We start from the raw sequence: 16,822 nt of genomic DNA on the forward strand, positions 1-16,822 counted from the left end.
CCCCTGAACCCAGTACACGATTCATTCTTTCGCAGAATGATTTAGGAACTCAGCTAAACTTATCTGCTCTAGCCTTACCCTTAAGCGCACAATCAAGCAGTAAAAACAGACATGTAAATGATTTCGATACAGTGCAATGACTGCAACAAAAAGAAGCGTTGGGAGGTTAAATGCAAAAGGTTAACGTTAACCGCGGAGGGGAGCGGTAGGGTATTTGAAAGGTTTCCAGAAAGTGAGCGCTGCAGTAAGGAGTTTTAAAGACCCAGTGAAATTTGCTCTAGAGCCTTTCCGGTAGAAAGTACGCAGGTAGTCCCTGATATGACTGGCTACTGGAGATAAGCTGAACAGGTAAAGTGATTCTAATAAAGGGCTTAAGACGGGCTATCAGGGAAGCACAGTAATGCTGAAGAAGCTGAAGTTGAACGGTTCTATGCAGATAACACCACCTTTATGGCAGAAAGTGAAGAGGAACTAAGCATCTTGATGAAAGTGAAAGACGAGAGTGGAAAAAGTTGGCTTAAAGCTCAACATTCACAAAACTAAGATCATGGCATCTGGTCCCATCACTTCATGGCAAATACATGGGGAAACAGTGTCAGACTTTATTTTGGGGGGCTCCAAAATCACTGCAGATGGTGATTGCAGCCATGAAATTAAAAGGCGCTTACTCCTTGGAAGGGAAGGGATGACCAACCCAGATAGCATATTAAAAAGCAGAGACGTTACTTTGCCAACAAAGGTCCGTCTAGTCAAAGCTATGGTTTTTCCAGTGGTCATGTATGGATGTGAGAGTTGGACTGTGAAGAAAGCTGAGCGCCGAAGAATTGATGCTTTTGAACTGTGGTGTTGGAGAAGACTCTTAAGAGTCCCTTGGACTGCAAGGAGATCCAACCAGTCCATTCTAAAGGAGACCAGTCCCGGGTGTTCTTTGGAAGAACTGATGCTGGAGCTGAAACTCCAATACTTTGGCTACCTCACGCGAAGAATTGACTCATTGGAAAACACTCTGATGCTGGGAAGGATTTGGGGGAAGGAGAAGAAGGGGACGACAGAGGGTGAGATGGCTGGATGGCATCACTGACTCGATGGACATGAGTTTGCGTGAACTCCAGGAGTTGATGATGGACAGGGAGGCCTGGCATGCTGCAATTCATGGGGTCACAAAGAGTCAGACACGACTGAGCAACTGAACTGAACTGATGAAGACCTACAAGACCTAGAACTAACACCCAAAATACATGTGCTTTTCATTATAGGGGACTGGAATGCAAAAGTACGAAGTCAAGAAACACCTGGAGTAACAGGCAAATTTGGCCTTGGAGTACAGGAGGAAGCAGGGCAAAGGCTAACAGAGTTTTCCCAAGAGAAAGCACTGGTTGTAGCAAACACTCTCTTCCAACAACACGAGAGAAGACTCTACGCATGGACATCACCAGATGGTCAACACCAAAATCAGATTGATTATATTCTCTGCAGCCAAAGATGGAGAAGCTCTATACAGTCAGCAAAAACAAGACCAGGAGCTGACTGTGGCTCAGATCATGAGCTCCCTATTGCCAAATTCAGACTTAAATCGAAGAAAGTAGGGAAAACCACTAGATCATTCAGGTATGACCTAAATCAGATCCCTTATGATTATACAGTGGAAGTGAGAAATAGATTTAAGGAACTAAATCTGATACAGTGCCTGATGAACTATGGGCAGAGGTTCGTGACATTGTAGAGGAGACAGGGATCAAGGCCATCCCCAAGAAAAAGAAATGCAAAAAAGCAAAATCGCTGGCTGAGCAGGCCTTACAAATAGCTGTGAAAAGAAAAGAAGCAAAAAGCAAAGGAGAAAAGAAATTTGAATGCAGAGTTCCAAAGAATAGCAAGGAGATATAAAAAAAGCCTTCCTTAGTGATCAATGCAAAGAAATAGAGGAAAACAACAGAATGGGAAAGACTAGAAATCTCTTCAAGAAAATTAGACATACCAAGGGAACATTTCATGCAAAGATGGGCTCAATAAAGGACAGAAATGGTACGGACTTAAAAGAAGCAGAAGATATTAAGAAGAGGTGGCAAGGATACACAGAGGAACTGTACAAAAAAGATCTTCATGACCCAGATAATCACCATGGTGTGATCACTCACCTAGAGCCAGACATCCTGGAATGTGAAGTCAAGTGAGCCTTAGGAAGCACCACTATGAACAAAGCTAGTGGAGGTGATGGAATTCCAATTGAGCTATTTCAAATCCTGAAAGATGATGCTGTGAAAGTGCTGCACTCAATACGCCAGCAAATTTGGAAAACCCAGCAGTGGCCACAGGACTGGAAGAAGTCAGTTTTCATTCCAATCCCAAAGAAAGGCAATGCCAAAGAATGCTCAAACTGCTGCACAGTTGCATTCATCTCACATGCAAGTAATGCTCAAAATTCTCCAAGCCAGGCTCAACAGTACGTGAACCATGAACTTCCTGATGTTCAAGCTGGTTTTAGAAAAGGCAGAGGAACCAGAGATCAAATTGCCAACATCTGCCATATCATCAAAAAAGCGAGAGTTCCAGTAAAATATCTATTTCTGCTTTATTGACTTATGACAAAGGCTTTGACTGTATGGATCAACACAAACTGGAAAATTCTTCAAGAGATGGGAATACCAGACCACCTGACCTGCCTCTTGAGAAACCTGTATGCAGGTCAGCAAGCAACAGTTAGAACCGGACATGGAACAACAGACTGGTTCCAAATAGGAAAAGGAGTACGTCAAGACTGTATATTTAACTCAATGTATTTAAATATAAATATATTAAATAAATGACTATTATTTAAGTAAGTTAACTTATTTAACTTATATGCAGAGTACATCATGAGAAATGCTGTGCTGGATGAAGCACAAGCTGGAATCAAGATTGCTGGGAGAAATAGCAGTAACATCAGATATACAGATGATACCTGCCTTATGGCAGAAAGCGAAGATGAACTAAAGAGCCTCTTGATGAAAGTGAAAGAGGAGAGTTAAAAAGTTGGCTTAAAGCCCAGCATTCAGAAAAGTTAAGATCATGGCATCCGGTCCCATCGCTTCATGGCAAATAGATGGGGAAACAGTGGAAACAGCAGCAGTGATTTTTTTGGCTCCAAAATCATTGTGGGTGGTGACTGCAGCCATTAAATTAAAAGACGCTTACTCCTTGGAAGGAAAGTTATGACCAACCTAGGCAGCATATTAAAAAGCATGTGCGGGGCTCTTCAGCGTTTGCGCCGGCGGCGGCCGCGTCTGGCTCGGCTCCCCGCCTCCCTCAGACCGCCCCCCCCCCCCCCCCCCCCCCCCCCGGCCCGGCGGCGCCCGCCTCCTTTGCGGCCACTCCGCCTCTCCCAACCCGACGTCCCTTCCTTCTGCCCCTTCCTCCTTCCCCTCCTCGCCGCCGCCCAGGACCGCCGGCCGGGGGACGAGCCCGGGGCAGAAAAAGAAGTTTAAAAAAAAAAAAAAAAAGCATGTGCGTTACTTTGCCAACAAAGGCCCATCTAGTCAAGGCTATGGTTTTTCCAGTAGTCATGTATGGATGTGAGAGTTGGGACTATAAGGAAATGTGAAGGCCAAAGAAATGATGCTTTTGAACTGTGGTGTTGGAGAAGACTCCTGAGAGTCCTTTGGACAGCAAGGAGATCCAACCAGTGCATCCTAAAGGAAGTCAGTCCTGAATATTCATTGAAGGACTGAAGCTCAGGCTCCTCCAATACTTTGACCACCTGATGGAATGAACTGACTCATTGAAAAAGATCCTGATGCTGGGAAAGATTGAAGGCGAGAGGAGAAGGGGACGACAGAGAATGAGATGGTTGGATGGCATCACCGACTCAATGGACGTGAGTTTGAGTGAACTTTGGGAGTTGGTGATGGACAGGGAGGCCTGGCGTGCTGCTGTTCTTGGATTTGCAAAGAGTCAGACACGACTGAGGGACTGAAGATGGGCTAAGCTGCACTCTGTCCTTTTGGCCTTTGGGCTCCACTGCAGGATTTTCAGAGGCGTGCAGTTTCAGATATTTTTTGTTTTGTTTCTGCTGTTTCCTAGTTTGTTTTTGAATATGTAACACCTCCTTGGTACAACATTCAAGTTGTAGAAAGGTATATACAATCATCAGCCGTTGTGTCTTTTTCTAGTGGCAACCATTGTTCCCCATTTCCTGTGTATCTTTTCATTTAATAGTCTTCCAAAAAATATTCCACAGTCCACTTACTCAAAGTTTGTTCTTGATCAGCAACACCTGAGAGCTCTCTGACCCAGTCCCAGATGACTGTGTTAAGGTGTGAGAGGCAATGCTCCGCAGCCTTCCGTTTATAAAGAGGGATTAAAGGAGGCAAGACAGAGGGCAAAGACTAGAATGTAAGGTCCCTAAGACACAATCTTTCATTCACAGTTATATCTTCAGCATTCAGCACAGTATCTACCATATAAGTAAATATTTTATGAATTGAGAATACAACCCTAAAGTAAGACAATGGCAACTGAGAGGCAGGAAGCAATCTGGAAGGTAGTTAACTGTCAGAACCAACAGGATTTAGTGGCTGTGATGATTAATTTTATGTGTCACTTTGGCTGGGTACTCAGTTTTTGGTCAAACACTAGTCTAATTATTGCTGTGAATGTATTTTTTGTTTGTAATTACCTTTAAATCAGAGAATGAGATGGTTGGATGGCATCACTGACTCAATGGACATGAGTTTGAGTGGGCTCCGGGAGTTGGTGCTGGACAGGGAAGCCTGGCGTGCTGCGGTCCACGGGGTTGCAGAGTCGGACATGACTGACTGGGCTGACTGAACCTTTAAATCAACAAACTTTGAGTAAAACAGGTTACCCTCCATAAGGTGGATTGGTTTTATCCAATCAATTGAAGGCATTGAGGAAACACTGAGGAAAAAGGAATTCTGCCTGCAGACTGCGTTTGGACTCTGCAGCATCAGCTCTTCCTGGGGGCTCCAGCCTGTGGACCTTCTGTGCAGAATTGAGACTTGCCAGCTCCCACAATTACGTGAGCTAATTTCTCTGATTTTTTTTTTTTTTGCCACACCCCACAATTTGCACCATCTTAATGCCCCCAACCAGGGATTGATCTGAGCCCTCAGCAGTGAAAGCTGGGCATGCTAACCACTGCACCGCCAGGAATTCCCTGTGAGCCAGTTTCTTAAAATGTTCTCTCCATAGAGACACATCCTGTTGGTTCTGTTTCTCTGAATGAACCCGATTAATACAGTGACAAACTGGATATGGAGGAGGAGGGGAAGGAATCAGTAGAGGATGATGCTTTTGGAGACTGGAGGAGTGGAAGTGACACCCACCTAGAGGTACTCAAGTCAAAAACCTGGGAGCTGTCCTTGCATTCCTCCTCCCACTTACCTCTTTTTTTTTTTTCCACTTACCTCTTAAATTCAGTCCATCACCAAGGTCTGCGATTTGCTTCCACTATTAATCTTGAACCCATTTAATTACCCCCATGTCTCTTGCTACCACCATAGTCCAAGCTTTCTCTAGACTCTTCTCCTATAATCTGCTTCCAGTGGGTTTTCCGTCTTCTGCTCTTCCCTCTCCACAGCCCATTCACTACATACCGGGCAGTTTATTTTAAAAATCAAACATCGTACCCCTTCCTCCCCGTTGAAATCCCTTTAGTGGCTTCTTGGTGTTTGCTTGGGGTTTGAATTCACCTCCTTATGAAGGCCTACAAGGCTCTGCATAGTCTGACTCCTGCCTCCCACCAAGCCCCCTATGCCATTCTCACTAACATCATTGCTACTGGCCCTCTAAGGCTACTAAGCCTTGTCCTGTTTTTGGACTTTGTACTTGCTATATTCTGCCTACAATGCTTTTTCTACACCTTTATACAGTTGGCTTTCCTTCCTCCTTCGAAGCTCTGTTACCTTTGCAGAAAGTTCTTCCCTGATCTCTCTCCAGCAAGGGGCCTCCCCAGTTACTCATCTCGTCACTCTGTTTTTGTCATAGCATTTATCACAATTTCTAATGATCTTGTTTCCCTATTTAATATGTTTGGAGCACAGGCATCTTGTCTGTGTTCTTTGCTACTGTATTCACAGTGCCTGGTATGTAGTAAATGCTCCATAAGTATTTCTGAAAATGCCTGAATGGTGTGGTTCTCAACATTAAAGAATGAGGATAGTTTTGGGCCACACAGATCTTGACAATCCTTTGAGGCATCCAAGTAGAAATGTGTAGTGTACATTTGGAACTGGAGTGGTCTGAACCTGTTTTAAGGAGAGAGAAATACTCAGCCAGCGCCTGGCTGTTTCAGATTGTCTCAGCAGAGATGTCAAACAGGGGAGCAGAGAAGCCATACTGGATGTCCAACCTAGCTGAGCTGTCAAGTGATCCCATCCACAAGCACCATTTGTTTTGGCCGTGCAGCTTGTAGGATGTTAGGTCCCTGATGAGAAACTGAACTTGATACCCCTCCAGTGGAAGCTCAGAACCCTAACCAGGGGATCACCAGGGAGTTCCCAACCCACCGCTATCATTTGGATGCAATCACAGAAGACCCCTGGGCCTCCCTGGTGGCTCAACAGTAAAGAATCTGTCTGAGATGCAGGAGACAAGGGTTCGATCCCTGGGGCGAGCAGGTCCCCTGGAGGAGGAAATGGCAGCCTACTCCAGTATTCTTGCCTGGAGAATCTCATAGACAGAGGAGCCTGGCGGGCTATAGCCCATGGGGTCACAAGAGACACGACTGAGCACAAGCTGCTGCAGAAGACCCCAGGCAGGAGCTGTCAGTTGAGCCCAATCAGCCCACAGACCTGTGAGAGAGATCTTAAGCTTAAGTCTTGAGGTAAATATAGTTTCCTAGAACTTTAGAATTTGGAACTCAAGACTCTCAGGCCTGGGAGTTGGTGGCAGATGACAACAGCCTGAGGGAAAGACCTCCTGCTGAAGTGGTGATTGCCCACGCCACCTCAATTCCTCGCCTCCCCTGGAGGTCCAGTTGTCCGGCTCTTCCTTAAATGCCATGACATATTCCAGTATCTTTCCAGTCAATTCCACTATTGGCCTCAGCTAACATTTTTTACCAGGTACATCCTAGCAGTCCATCTGCAGGTGAGAGATCTTGAGAAGCTCAGGTCTGCCATACTTAAAAGTCTGTTTGGCACATCAGTTCAGTTTAGTTCAGTCACTCAGTCGTGTCTGACTCTGCGACCCCATGAATCACAGCACGCCAGGCCTCGGAACGACAGCATGAATAAACTTCTAGGCATTTTTCTCAAAAATGCACCCATCAGGCCATTGCTTTTCTTCACGAAAGGTAGCCTCAAAAGAAAATTAATAGAGCTTGGTCCCAAAGAAAGCTGCTTTTATATTATATTACTAGTCAGCCCACACAGTGTAGCATGACCTGAACTAGTAAATAGTAAATAATTGGCTAAAACGGTGGCAGATTCAATCAAATACACCAAGGTGAAGACTCAGGAAAGCACCATCATTTCTGAAGTGGTAATGTAGTCATCTGTATTAACTTGCTTGAAGATGTTCTAAGACAATGTATCTTCAATGTTAACAGAAATAAGGTGAGATATAGGGGATGGGAGACCAAAAAATACGATTTTCACAGTCCCCAGAAATAAGGCTAAGCTGCCCTGCAGACTTCTGGCAGATGCCCAGTAGAGATGAAGATGAGAGCGTCCAGTCACCTTGGTATTAGCCATTAGGATTCTCCTTAGTTCTACCCTTACCAAGCAGCCATCTGATTGTGATTTAGTTTCATAAGAAGGTAAATGAATGAAATCGAGCCTAGAAATTAGTGCACCAAGTTAAAACTCATTCATAGGGGCTTCCCTGGTAGTCCCAGTGGTCAAGACTCCACACTTCCAATGCAGGCGGCTTGGGCTCAACCCCTGGTCAGGGAACTAAGACAACACACGCTGCGTGCCCCGCCTTAAAAAAATTTATAAAATACCAAAATCACTGATTCGAGGTAGAAACTATTGACTTCCTCCATTTTTACCCTCCTTCCCTAAAGAGCCTTCCCATAACATGAAATCAACGACAGCATGTCTCCTTTCAGCTCCTACACATCTTTTCTGTACTTCTTATACAGTGATATAAAATCAGAGTGCCTTTCTATTCGTCATTAACCTGTACAATGCATACTCCTTCTAGAACTTTACCAATCTCTGGGCTCAGATTATCCATTTATGGTGCTAGCACCCAATACATTAACCATTTATCAAGGAGAAAGGAAATTGGTTGCATGGAGAATTTGGTCAGCACCTGTATTTCTTCTTCTAACTGGTCACCCATTCAATCTATTCCCTATTCAATCACCAGTGGTCTTTCTAAAACAACCCTGATACACTCCCTTGCTTAACTTACCCTGACCCCAACCAAGCTTGGCTTAACATTCCATAAATGTTGCACAGATACTTCAGCCAATCGAAGCCTGACTTCAGATTGTGCTGTTGGTGCTCTCCAAGTGTCTTTTCCTTCACGTCCCTATTCTCAACAATGTCAGTCTCCACTGCTGGACTGTTCCAGCTTGAGAGCAGTGTCAGGCTTGCTTTCTTCTGCCATCCAGAGCCTGGCACAGTAAGGCAGTGTTTTTACATTACCTTTACCGGCATCGGCAAGTCTAGTCAAAGGTACCTTCAAGGGTTGTCATACATCAAATATATTAAAGCTCATTATATGAGCTACTAAAAAACGCTCTAGTTCATTTGGTTCACTAAGAGAATGCTAACTTTGCAAGTCATTTATATGAGCCTGCTACCCCAATTACTTACCAGATTTCTCAAACCATTTAATAATTGTTCTTTAATTTCCTCAGCATCCGTTTCTTCCTTCACACTCAGCGTCACTTCCATCAAACGTATCCGTAACACTCATGGCTGGCCTCCCCATCAGCACTGCTCCAGCTCTTTCCAGACTGTTTACTGCTCATGTGACCCCACCCCCACAAACTTTTTATTTTGTACTGGGGTACAGCTGACTAGCAGTGTTGTTGAGTTTCAGGTGAACAGCAAAGGGACCAAGCCACATATATACATGTATCCAACCCACTCTGTTCCTTAGAGGCCACCCACCCGAAGGGAAAGCAATGTGAAAAAGCTGTGTAAACAAAGCACTATACAAATGTAAGTTGTTAGAGATTATAGTTTCTAGTGGCTGATAAAATATCACCAAAGAAAAGTGCTTCCATAAAAGTTTTATTTATCCCCACAACAACCCTGTGAGGTAGGGTGATCAGGGCATTTGAAGATGAGAAAACTAAATCTACATTACTTGTTCACGGCTATACTGCATAGTAAATATGTAGAAATTAAATCGAGTGTTTTAAATGTCCATGATTTATATCAATTCATGTGGAAAAAGGCAGAGAGAATACTAACTCCCCCCGACCTTAATGCCAAAAGGACACCGCCTTGAAAATCCCATTTCAAAAGATGAAAGTATATTTCATTGCTCATTTCTACAAAGATTTATAAAATAAAAAAATAGTGAAATATTTTACAGTTAATATATATAATGGTCTCATTCAGGGATATGTCCTTCAGCTGTGTATATGATCAACTACTTCAAGTGCTAGAAACGCAAACTCTTAAAAAGTATGAAAGACAATGATAATGAGCAGTAGCCTCAATCTTCTTTATTCCTCCAAGTATCCTGAATAAGTTCCGTGAAATCTGGTAAACTCCACCACAAAGAAATATCTGGTAAACTTTATTTTGTTGCCTACTCTCAAACCACTGTCACAGTGAGCAGTGATTGCCCCAATCTATTAGAATCATTTGGAGAGCTTTTAAAAAGCACGGACTTCTCAGGCCCCACTCTAGACTCAGACAATTCTGCAGAGGTGAAGGCCTCAGGAATCTGTATTTCGAAAGCTCCACGGAGTGACACAAAGGAGCAATCAGGTTCGGGAGCCACTGATGTATTTTAAAACACTGATATCAAAACCATAAAGTGAGTATAACCCTCTTGCTCTCAACTCTCCTTTTTAAAAATTCCTCAAAATGCATTACAACCCTCGAATTCTGCCTCTGGTCAAGTAATTTTAATTCAAGATACAGAGAAACATTTTATAAAAATGTATCCTAGTGAGTTGAGACGTGGATTCCAATTATAATTTACGTAGCATTTAGATATAACGTACCGAGTTCTGTGGTTCTTATTCTGAAATTTCAAATTCTATTTTATACAGGTTCCTAGTAGGCTTTTAACTCAGGGGAAGACATGAAAAATAATGACATAATCAAGCACATAAGCACTGAAAAAAATATTATACTCAAAAACAGCTTCATGAGAGGAATAAGAAAGTGGATGAATGACAACCTAAGGCCTTTTGGCCCATACACTTTTGTTCCCAGTCCACTCTTCCCCTATAAGGGGAAATAAAATAAACATTCTTTCCTAGTTGCTTGGCATAGTTATTCGGTGGGTGACTATTAACACTAAGTTAATTTAGATACACAAGAGATTAAAAGAGACAACAAATAAATACCTAGGAAGACAGAGAGAATCCGGGTCAGAAAGCCCTAACTAGCTAACGATGCAGTACGTAACACCACCGTGTCAGTGCAGGTAAAGGAGGCGCCAGTGTCCTGTACATCTCAGCTTTGTGTGACTGACAGAAGACGTGCAAAAGATCTGGTCCTTATGAAGAAGTCTGTGCTTGCTGTAAAGATTTGTAGGAATAATGAAATGCGTTCTTCATTGATGAGATGAAGTCTCTGTTTTTCAGGGAAGTTGACTGAACAAAACAATGAAAAACAAACTTCTTTAGATGGTTAAATGAAAGAAATATCTAATTGAAAAAGTCATTGGCCAAAGATAACCTTTTTTAAAAAAAATGATTCTATGTTTAACCATCCCCCCCAAAACCCCCAAAACAAACAAACCAGGAAAACCAGAGAAATATAAAAAAACAATATACACATCCATTTTCACTAACAGTTACAAGAAAATAGCCATTTATAGAAGTTACAATGCTTTCAACAAATCCCCCTCCAAATTCTGGGAAATAAGATAAAGCCATTGGGTAAATAAATATACATACTAGCTAATATAAAACAATTTATGCTTTTAAATTGTTGTCAACTTTAAGACCCAAGGAAAAATACGGTGCTATAAATCTGATCAGGGCTACATATATTACATGGCGTTAAAAAACACAACTGATTAAAACATCCTAACAATAATACAAATATTTAAAAGAATGTCTTTAAAAGTCAGACATTTACCACTGGAAATATCACAATTATAGTATGTACTTCAGAGTTGTAATGTGTATATAGGTCACTTTTTCTGTGTCATTATCAGGTACCCATCTCTCCTGCATTTACTATGGTCAGTTTCTAAGAGTTCACGTTTCCTGTGTGAACTGAAGGGGCTGGGCACATCAATTCATAAACACCTCCATTTAACTAAACGGAAATGTTTAAGATAACATCTACCAACAGATAAAGGAAAGAAGGACTAATAAAACATGTTAAAGAGGAAGGAAGCTGGATAACAGTCTCTAACTTATTCTAAATTTTGTATTAATAACAAATTTAAAATTACTCAAATCAAATAATGAAAAAAATATATTAAATTGCTATCAAGAAATTTTCTCAGGCCATAGGAAATTTTCCCTTAGCTTATTTCTTTACAGAATCTTGTTAGGCTTGATTCATTTGTCAGTTGACTTAAAGGAACTCTCCAGCAGGGGATCAAAAGCAGCTTTACCAATAAAAGGTGGTTGAAGTAGTTTTTAAAGTGCCTGTCAGCACAATGCTTTATACAGGTGCTTCCATTTCCCCTCGAGTTCTGGGAAAGCCCACAGAGTATATGTACTTAATTGGTAAAGCTTTCAGCAATTATAATGTAAGCTGAAAGTTTAGATCTTATATAGGTTTTGCGGTTTGAACATAAAAAGGGAGCAAGGAGAAATGTAACCAGGTTCACAATTTTGAGCAAGAGCATATGTAAAGGTAACGTATGTACATTTTATTTCAAGAAAGACAGGAGACAAACAGCATAAGGATGCCCAGATGCCCTAAAGATAAATACATTTCAAAGATTCTCATTAAAATGAATCTGTATTGTTTTTTCCTGCAAGCAAAATACCTTTCTTTAAATTAAAAACAAACAAAAAAACCCCCAATATTCTGAATTGCAATTTTTTTTTTTTTTTTGCAGAAAATCTGCCATGATTATTTTTTTTAATGAATAAGGATTTTCCACAAAACAGGCTTGCTCTACATGCTAGATTTTTAAACAGTTCAGTGACACAATATGCTAACTACATACACAACAGATAATATAGTAAGAAAACACTCAACCTGATGAAAAGTTAAAATCTTCATTAATACACTGAAAATTGACATAACTCATGCCTTTAAAATCAAAAATACAAAAATTAAATGTTTTCCTAAAAAGATTTCCTTATTTTAAGGATTCATTTGAAAATGAAGCTGCATGTAATTTGTACAATAAGTTGTACAAGTAAACAGGTAATATACATAAAAAATTAAGTGACATACTCCTCAATTATCAGTTGTCCACCTTTAATTTCCAATACTGTACTTTCTTAACAAGCATACAAAATATCAAACTTCTCTTTAGAAAAAGTGCCGTTCTTTGACATCCTTTACACAAAAACAGTCTGAGCCTGTGGCATGTTAATGCAGTTGAGAGGCAAAGCATACTAACTTTTACAAATTCTACCTCCATAAAAAGCCTCCCGAAAAAGAGATTACACGCCACTATAAAAATATCAACCTCTTGTGGTAGCTGCATCAGAGAACCAAGGCTTGAAGACTATTTCCATATAGCATAGAAAACCACTATGAGAGCGTACTGACTGCACTGGTGGCCCGGGAGTCTACTGCACACAGGGTTATGCACAGCTGCTGTGAGGTACCAAGACTGTTACACGGAGCTTAAACTGATTGTGACCGAGAGCATAACAGAGGTACTACCAGCCCATGCAAAGTAACTAAAAATACTGAATCACTGTGCTGAACACTTCATTCCTGGAGAAAACCAAAGGCATCAGTAACCAAATCAAGCCCGACAGGTGGCCCAATCCATCCTCCTCAAAGACTGGTGAGCACAGTGAGGTCTGAGGTATACCTTTATCCATCACGTCTGTGTGCCACTGCGAGATAGTACCACTCGGAACACATGCCATCACAATGGTCTACATCTTTTGAATATTAAGTCATTCATATATTCTTATCTACCCAGTCTCTTGATTTTTGAAAAGATTTCACCTACAGTAGAATATTACAGAAACAAAATATAAATGCATGTTCTCTCTAAATGAAACTTACATGGACTAAAAGTAGAGGGTATTTTTAAACAAATATACAATATGCAGGCAGACAAAGCAGGAAAACGGCCATTCAAATGTATAATAAAAAACTAAAAATTTACTATTTCCAGAAAACTATGAAGCGCCTCAACTAAAAGGAATGCATAATGAAATTCTAATCTATTAATAATACAGGTCAAAAATGTAAAAAGGTTATAAACCTTAACAGGAAAAATAAAACAACTTTTACTGGCCATTCCTGTTGAAATGAGAATTTTAAAGTAACAGAAAAGTGGCTACAAACCCACTTAGAGCACCAAACAGAGAGAAAATAAAAGTCCATTTTCATCTCTGTTATTATCATAAAATCCTGTGTGACTACAGGTCAAACTGCTGGTGGCAGAAACAGAATTCTTTATAAACTGCAGATGTCCTGTACATAAAAAAATTTCACTGGAGTTGCACTAGTTCTAAAGACGCTTCTGTTTTCGCCTACCTACTGTGTGTATTCAATCTGAGAGAAAGTCTCTTTCTGTAACCCTTGATTATTATTGGGCACCAAGATAAGAAAAGCAAGACGGGGTACAAAAATGCAAAATTTCAACAGTAATGGCAATGTTTTTGTCTTAGTCCAAAAGGGTCCTGCATCCTCTCCCCCTTCAGTGATCTGACAAGTCTTTGTACTTAATCGGGGGGCAGCAAGTCATGCAAGCGAAACCGGTCTCTGATGTGCGGTCGAACGTCTTCATTCTGTTGGAGACAGACATTTTAAAAGCCACGAAACTTAAAAGACACGATGCTCACAGCATTATGAACATTCTGACTTTGCAGGGAAACTATGGCTATTTATTTCATAATTTACATCATTATTATTATTTTTGCCAAATACAAAGACACTACATAGAAGTAAACTTAAATTTAGACGCAAAAGAAAAGCTCGTCATTAACGCATCAATTTTGAAAGAACAGTGATGCAGGAAAAGATCAAACCAAAAGACAGACAAAGCATTTAGCCACTGAAGTCTACTTTACACAGTAGTTTTAAATTTAATCCATGGATATAGCAGAAAAAATTCCCAGAATAAAATTTCGGTACCATAAGCATCAGCTCTAGACCTGAACTCAAAACGGATTGAACACAGCCAGCTAGTGACTTGCCGCAGGAAGGTCGGTGAGATTAAACGATGCGTACCATTTTAAATACTGATAAACATAATTTATAAGGCATAATCTTTTTCAACTTCTGCCCTAATCTCTCACCATGTTTACTTAAAACATCAGTATTTCAATAGAGTTAAAGCAACAAAAAAACCTAACAAAAAGATAAATGAAAAGATATACTTACCAGTTCTACTAGCTTCTCCAGAAATGGGATCAATTTTAGCAGTTCATTGTCATTTTTATCCATAAACCAGCTTTCTATAGGGATTCCATTAGATAGCTAAAATGATAAATAAGGAATTAACTCTTCTTTTCATTTACAGTTTGCCTAAGTTGGAAAAGCTATAAAAAGAAATAACAGATTTTAGTAAATATTAATCCATTAAGTTCCTTTAAAAAAGGAATGCCATCAGAGTTTATGCCTGTCACAGTCTTTGGCATCTTAATAGTGCCAGACACAGATGTGAAGGAATAAACTGAAACCTAACTGGTTTTTCAGAGTAATTCTTAGTGTATATAAAATTTAACAAGAAATATTCATTAAAATAAGTTTTGCGTTAACATAACTAAAAACATTACTCATTAGAGAAATATTAGTCGATGCTAGGCATTTTGAATAAAGAAATACTGCCATTTTATTTATTTATTTTTGGAATACTGCCATTTTAAACAGAGAGAGGCATATGCGAGACTGTGTCCTGATCACTGTTTTACTCCCACACAAGATAACCTGAAACGCAGCAGGGACACAACAAACCGACTCAATGGTATTCCGTTGAAATCTAAAAACAAAACTACAAACCGTATTTGTTTTATAGTAAATATTCTCTAGGATATCATATCTTTTAATATTTACACAGAACACTGTGTTTAAGATGGAGGGTAACTGAAATTATTTTATTTACAAACCAATTCTTAAAAACATTTAAAATGCAAGGAAATGAAAAGTAGTGACCTAAACTGAACGTATTTCAATACCATATGCCATCTTCCCCCCTTGTATTTATTCTCTTTTATGTTTTATTATGGACACTTTGAAACACAGAAGTTGAGGTCAAGTCTTGTTTCATCTATACCCAACCCCCTTTCCACATCCCAATTCTGCACTGATTTATTCTGACGAAAATCTCAGTCGTATCTCACGAACATAATACTCAATGTAAAATCCATCTGGCAAAGATGGCCCGTCTCTCTCTCTACGTATGTATCTATCTGTTTATGCCGCGCTGCATGGCCTATGAGAGCCTAGCTCCCTGACCAGGGGTGGAACCCAGGCCCTCAGCAGTGAAAGTGCCAAATCCTCAACACTGGATGCCACAGACTCAACTAGAGTTGAATTTATATGTCTAAGAAACACTGACAAAGGGTACAAATATACTGACAAAATAGTCTAAGATTTCAAAAGGTCAAATTACACAGACCAGAAGAACACGGTGTAATTCTCAAATTATTTACAATTAAAATTACTGATTTAACAACGGCTAAGAATGCTATTGGGGCTTCCCCAGTGGCCCAGTGGTGAAGAGTCTGCCTGCAATGCAGGAGACATGGGTTCAAACCCTGGGCTGCGAACATCCCCTGGAGGAGGAAATGGCAACCCGCTCCATTATTCCTGCCTAGAAAATCCCATGGACAGAGGAGCCTGGTGGGCTACAGTCCATAGGGTTGCAAAAGAGACACGATTTAGCAACTAAACAACAACAAGAAGGATGCTATCAAATGGTATGTATCTTACAGCCCCTTCTTAGGGTTTTACTATTTCAAATCTACATGTATGTTGTACTTCATTTAAAAGAAAAATTTCCACAAGGAATATACTAATTTGGCACTTCTAATTCTAAGATGACACTAAACAGGGAAATCCCGCCAGTGAAAACCCTGCTGCCCCATCACACTGTCTGGCAGCGTTGGTCTGAGTTTGTTTAGCAGCCTTCTTCCTACCTGATATGCAAAGGCTTGCGGTGAGTTGTCAATTATTATAGTTTTTGAAAGATCTCTTCCAAGGATATTTAAGTCCTTTATATAGTTTCCTTGTACACAAACACAATGTTCACGGAAAAGCCGGTGCCTAAACATAAAAGTAAAAACAAGTTAACTAAAAGATAAAGTATCTGTAAAAAGCACAACACATACTGAAACATATACAATGCACACACCACAGGCTTTACAATTAAGCCTTGTCATTTTCTCTCACAAAGGAAATTCAATTACAAGTGTGGGCCTAGGCTTCGGGCTACGGTCTTATAAAAACTCTTAGCAATTATTGAAACCTTACAACCAAGTATTACCATGTCTTAAAGAACTTTGGTTTATCCCAAAATTTTATATTAAATGATAAAGAGGGATGAAAAACTCTGTAAATTGTTTTTGTAATTTATTTAC

At 40.4% G+C, this 16,822-nt stretch overlaps 1 protein-coding gene across 36 annotated transcripts in view; it reads right to left on the reverse strand.

The window, feature by feature from the left end:
* Nucleotides 1-9,172: 9,172 nt before the first annotated feature.
* CTDSPL2 (CTD small phosphatase like 2) overlaps nucleotides 9,173-16,822 on the reverse strand; it is a 76,108-nt gene continuing 68,458 nt past the window's right edge. For 14 of the 36 annotated variants that reach the window (XR_015133807.1, XR_015133810.1, XR_015133822.1 and 11 more), the window contains 3 exons: nucleotides 16,382-16,508; nucleotides 14,625-14,720; nucleotides 12,514-14,029 (listed from right to left, as the gene is read on the reverse strand). Coding sequence is in view for 9 of the 36 variants with exons in the window: in XM_086319097.1 (XP_086175223.1) it covers nucleotides 13,964-14,029; nucleotides 14,625-14,720; nucleotides 16,382-16,508 (289 nt within the window). In the remaining 27 variants the exon portion in view is untranslated. Of the gene's footprint in view, nucleotides 14,030-14,624; nucleotides 14,721-16,381; nucleotides 16,509-16,822 lie in introns of all 36 variants that reach the window. The other 22 variants (XR_015133802.1, XR_015133800.1, XR_015133803.1 and 19 more) reach the window with 4 other exon arrangements.

This window comes from Bos grunniens, chromosome 10 (assembly GCF_055505025.1).
Source record: "Bos grunniens cultivar Pamir isolate PY7600 chromosome 10, Bosgru_T2T1.0, whole genome shotgun sequence".
Classification (NCBI taxonomy): Eukaryota; Metazoa; Chordata; class Mammalia; order Artiodactyla; family Bovidae; genus Bos; species Bos grunniens.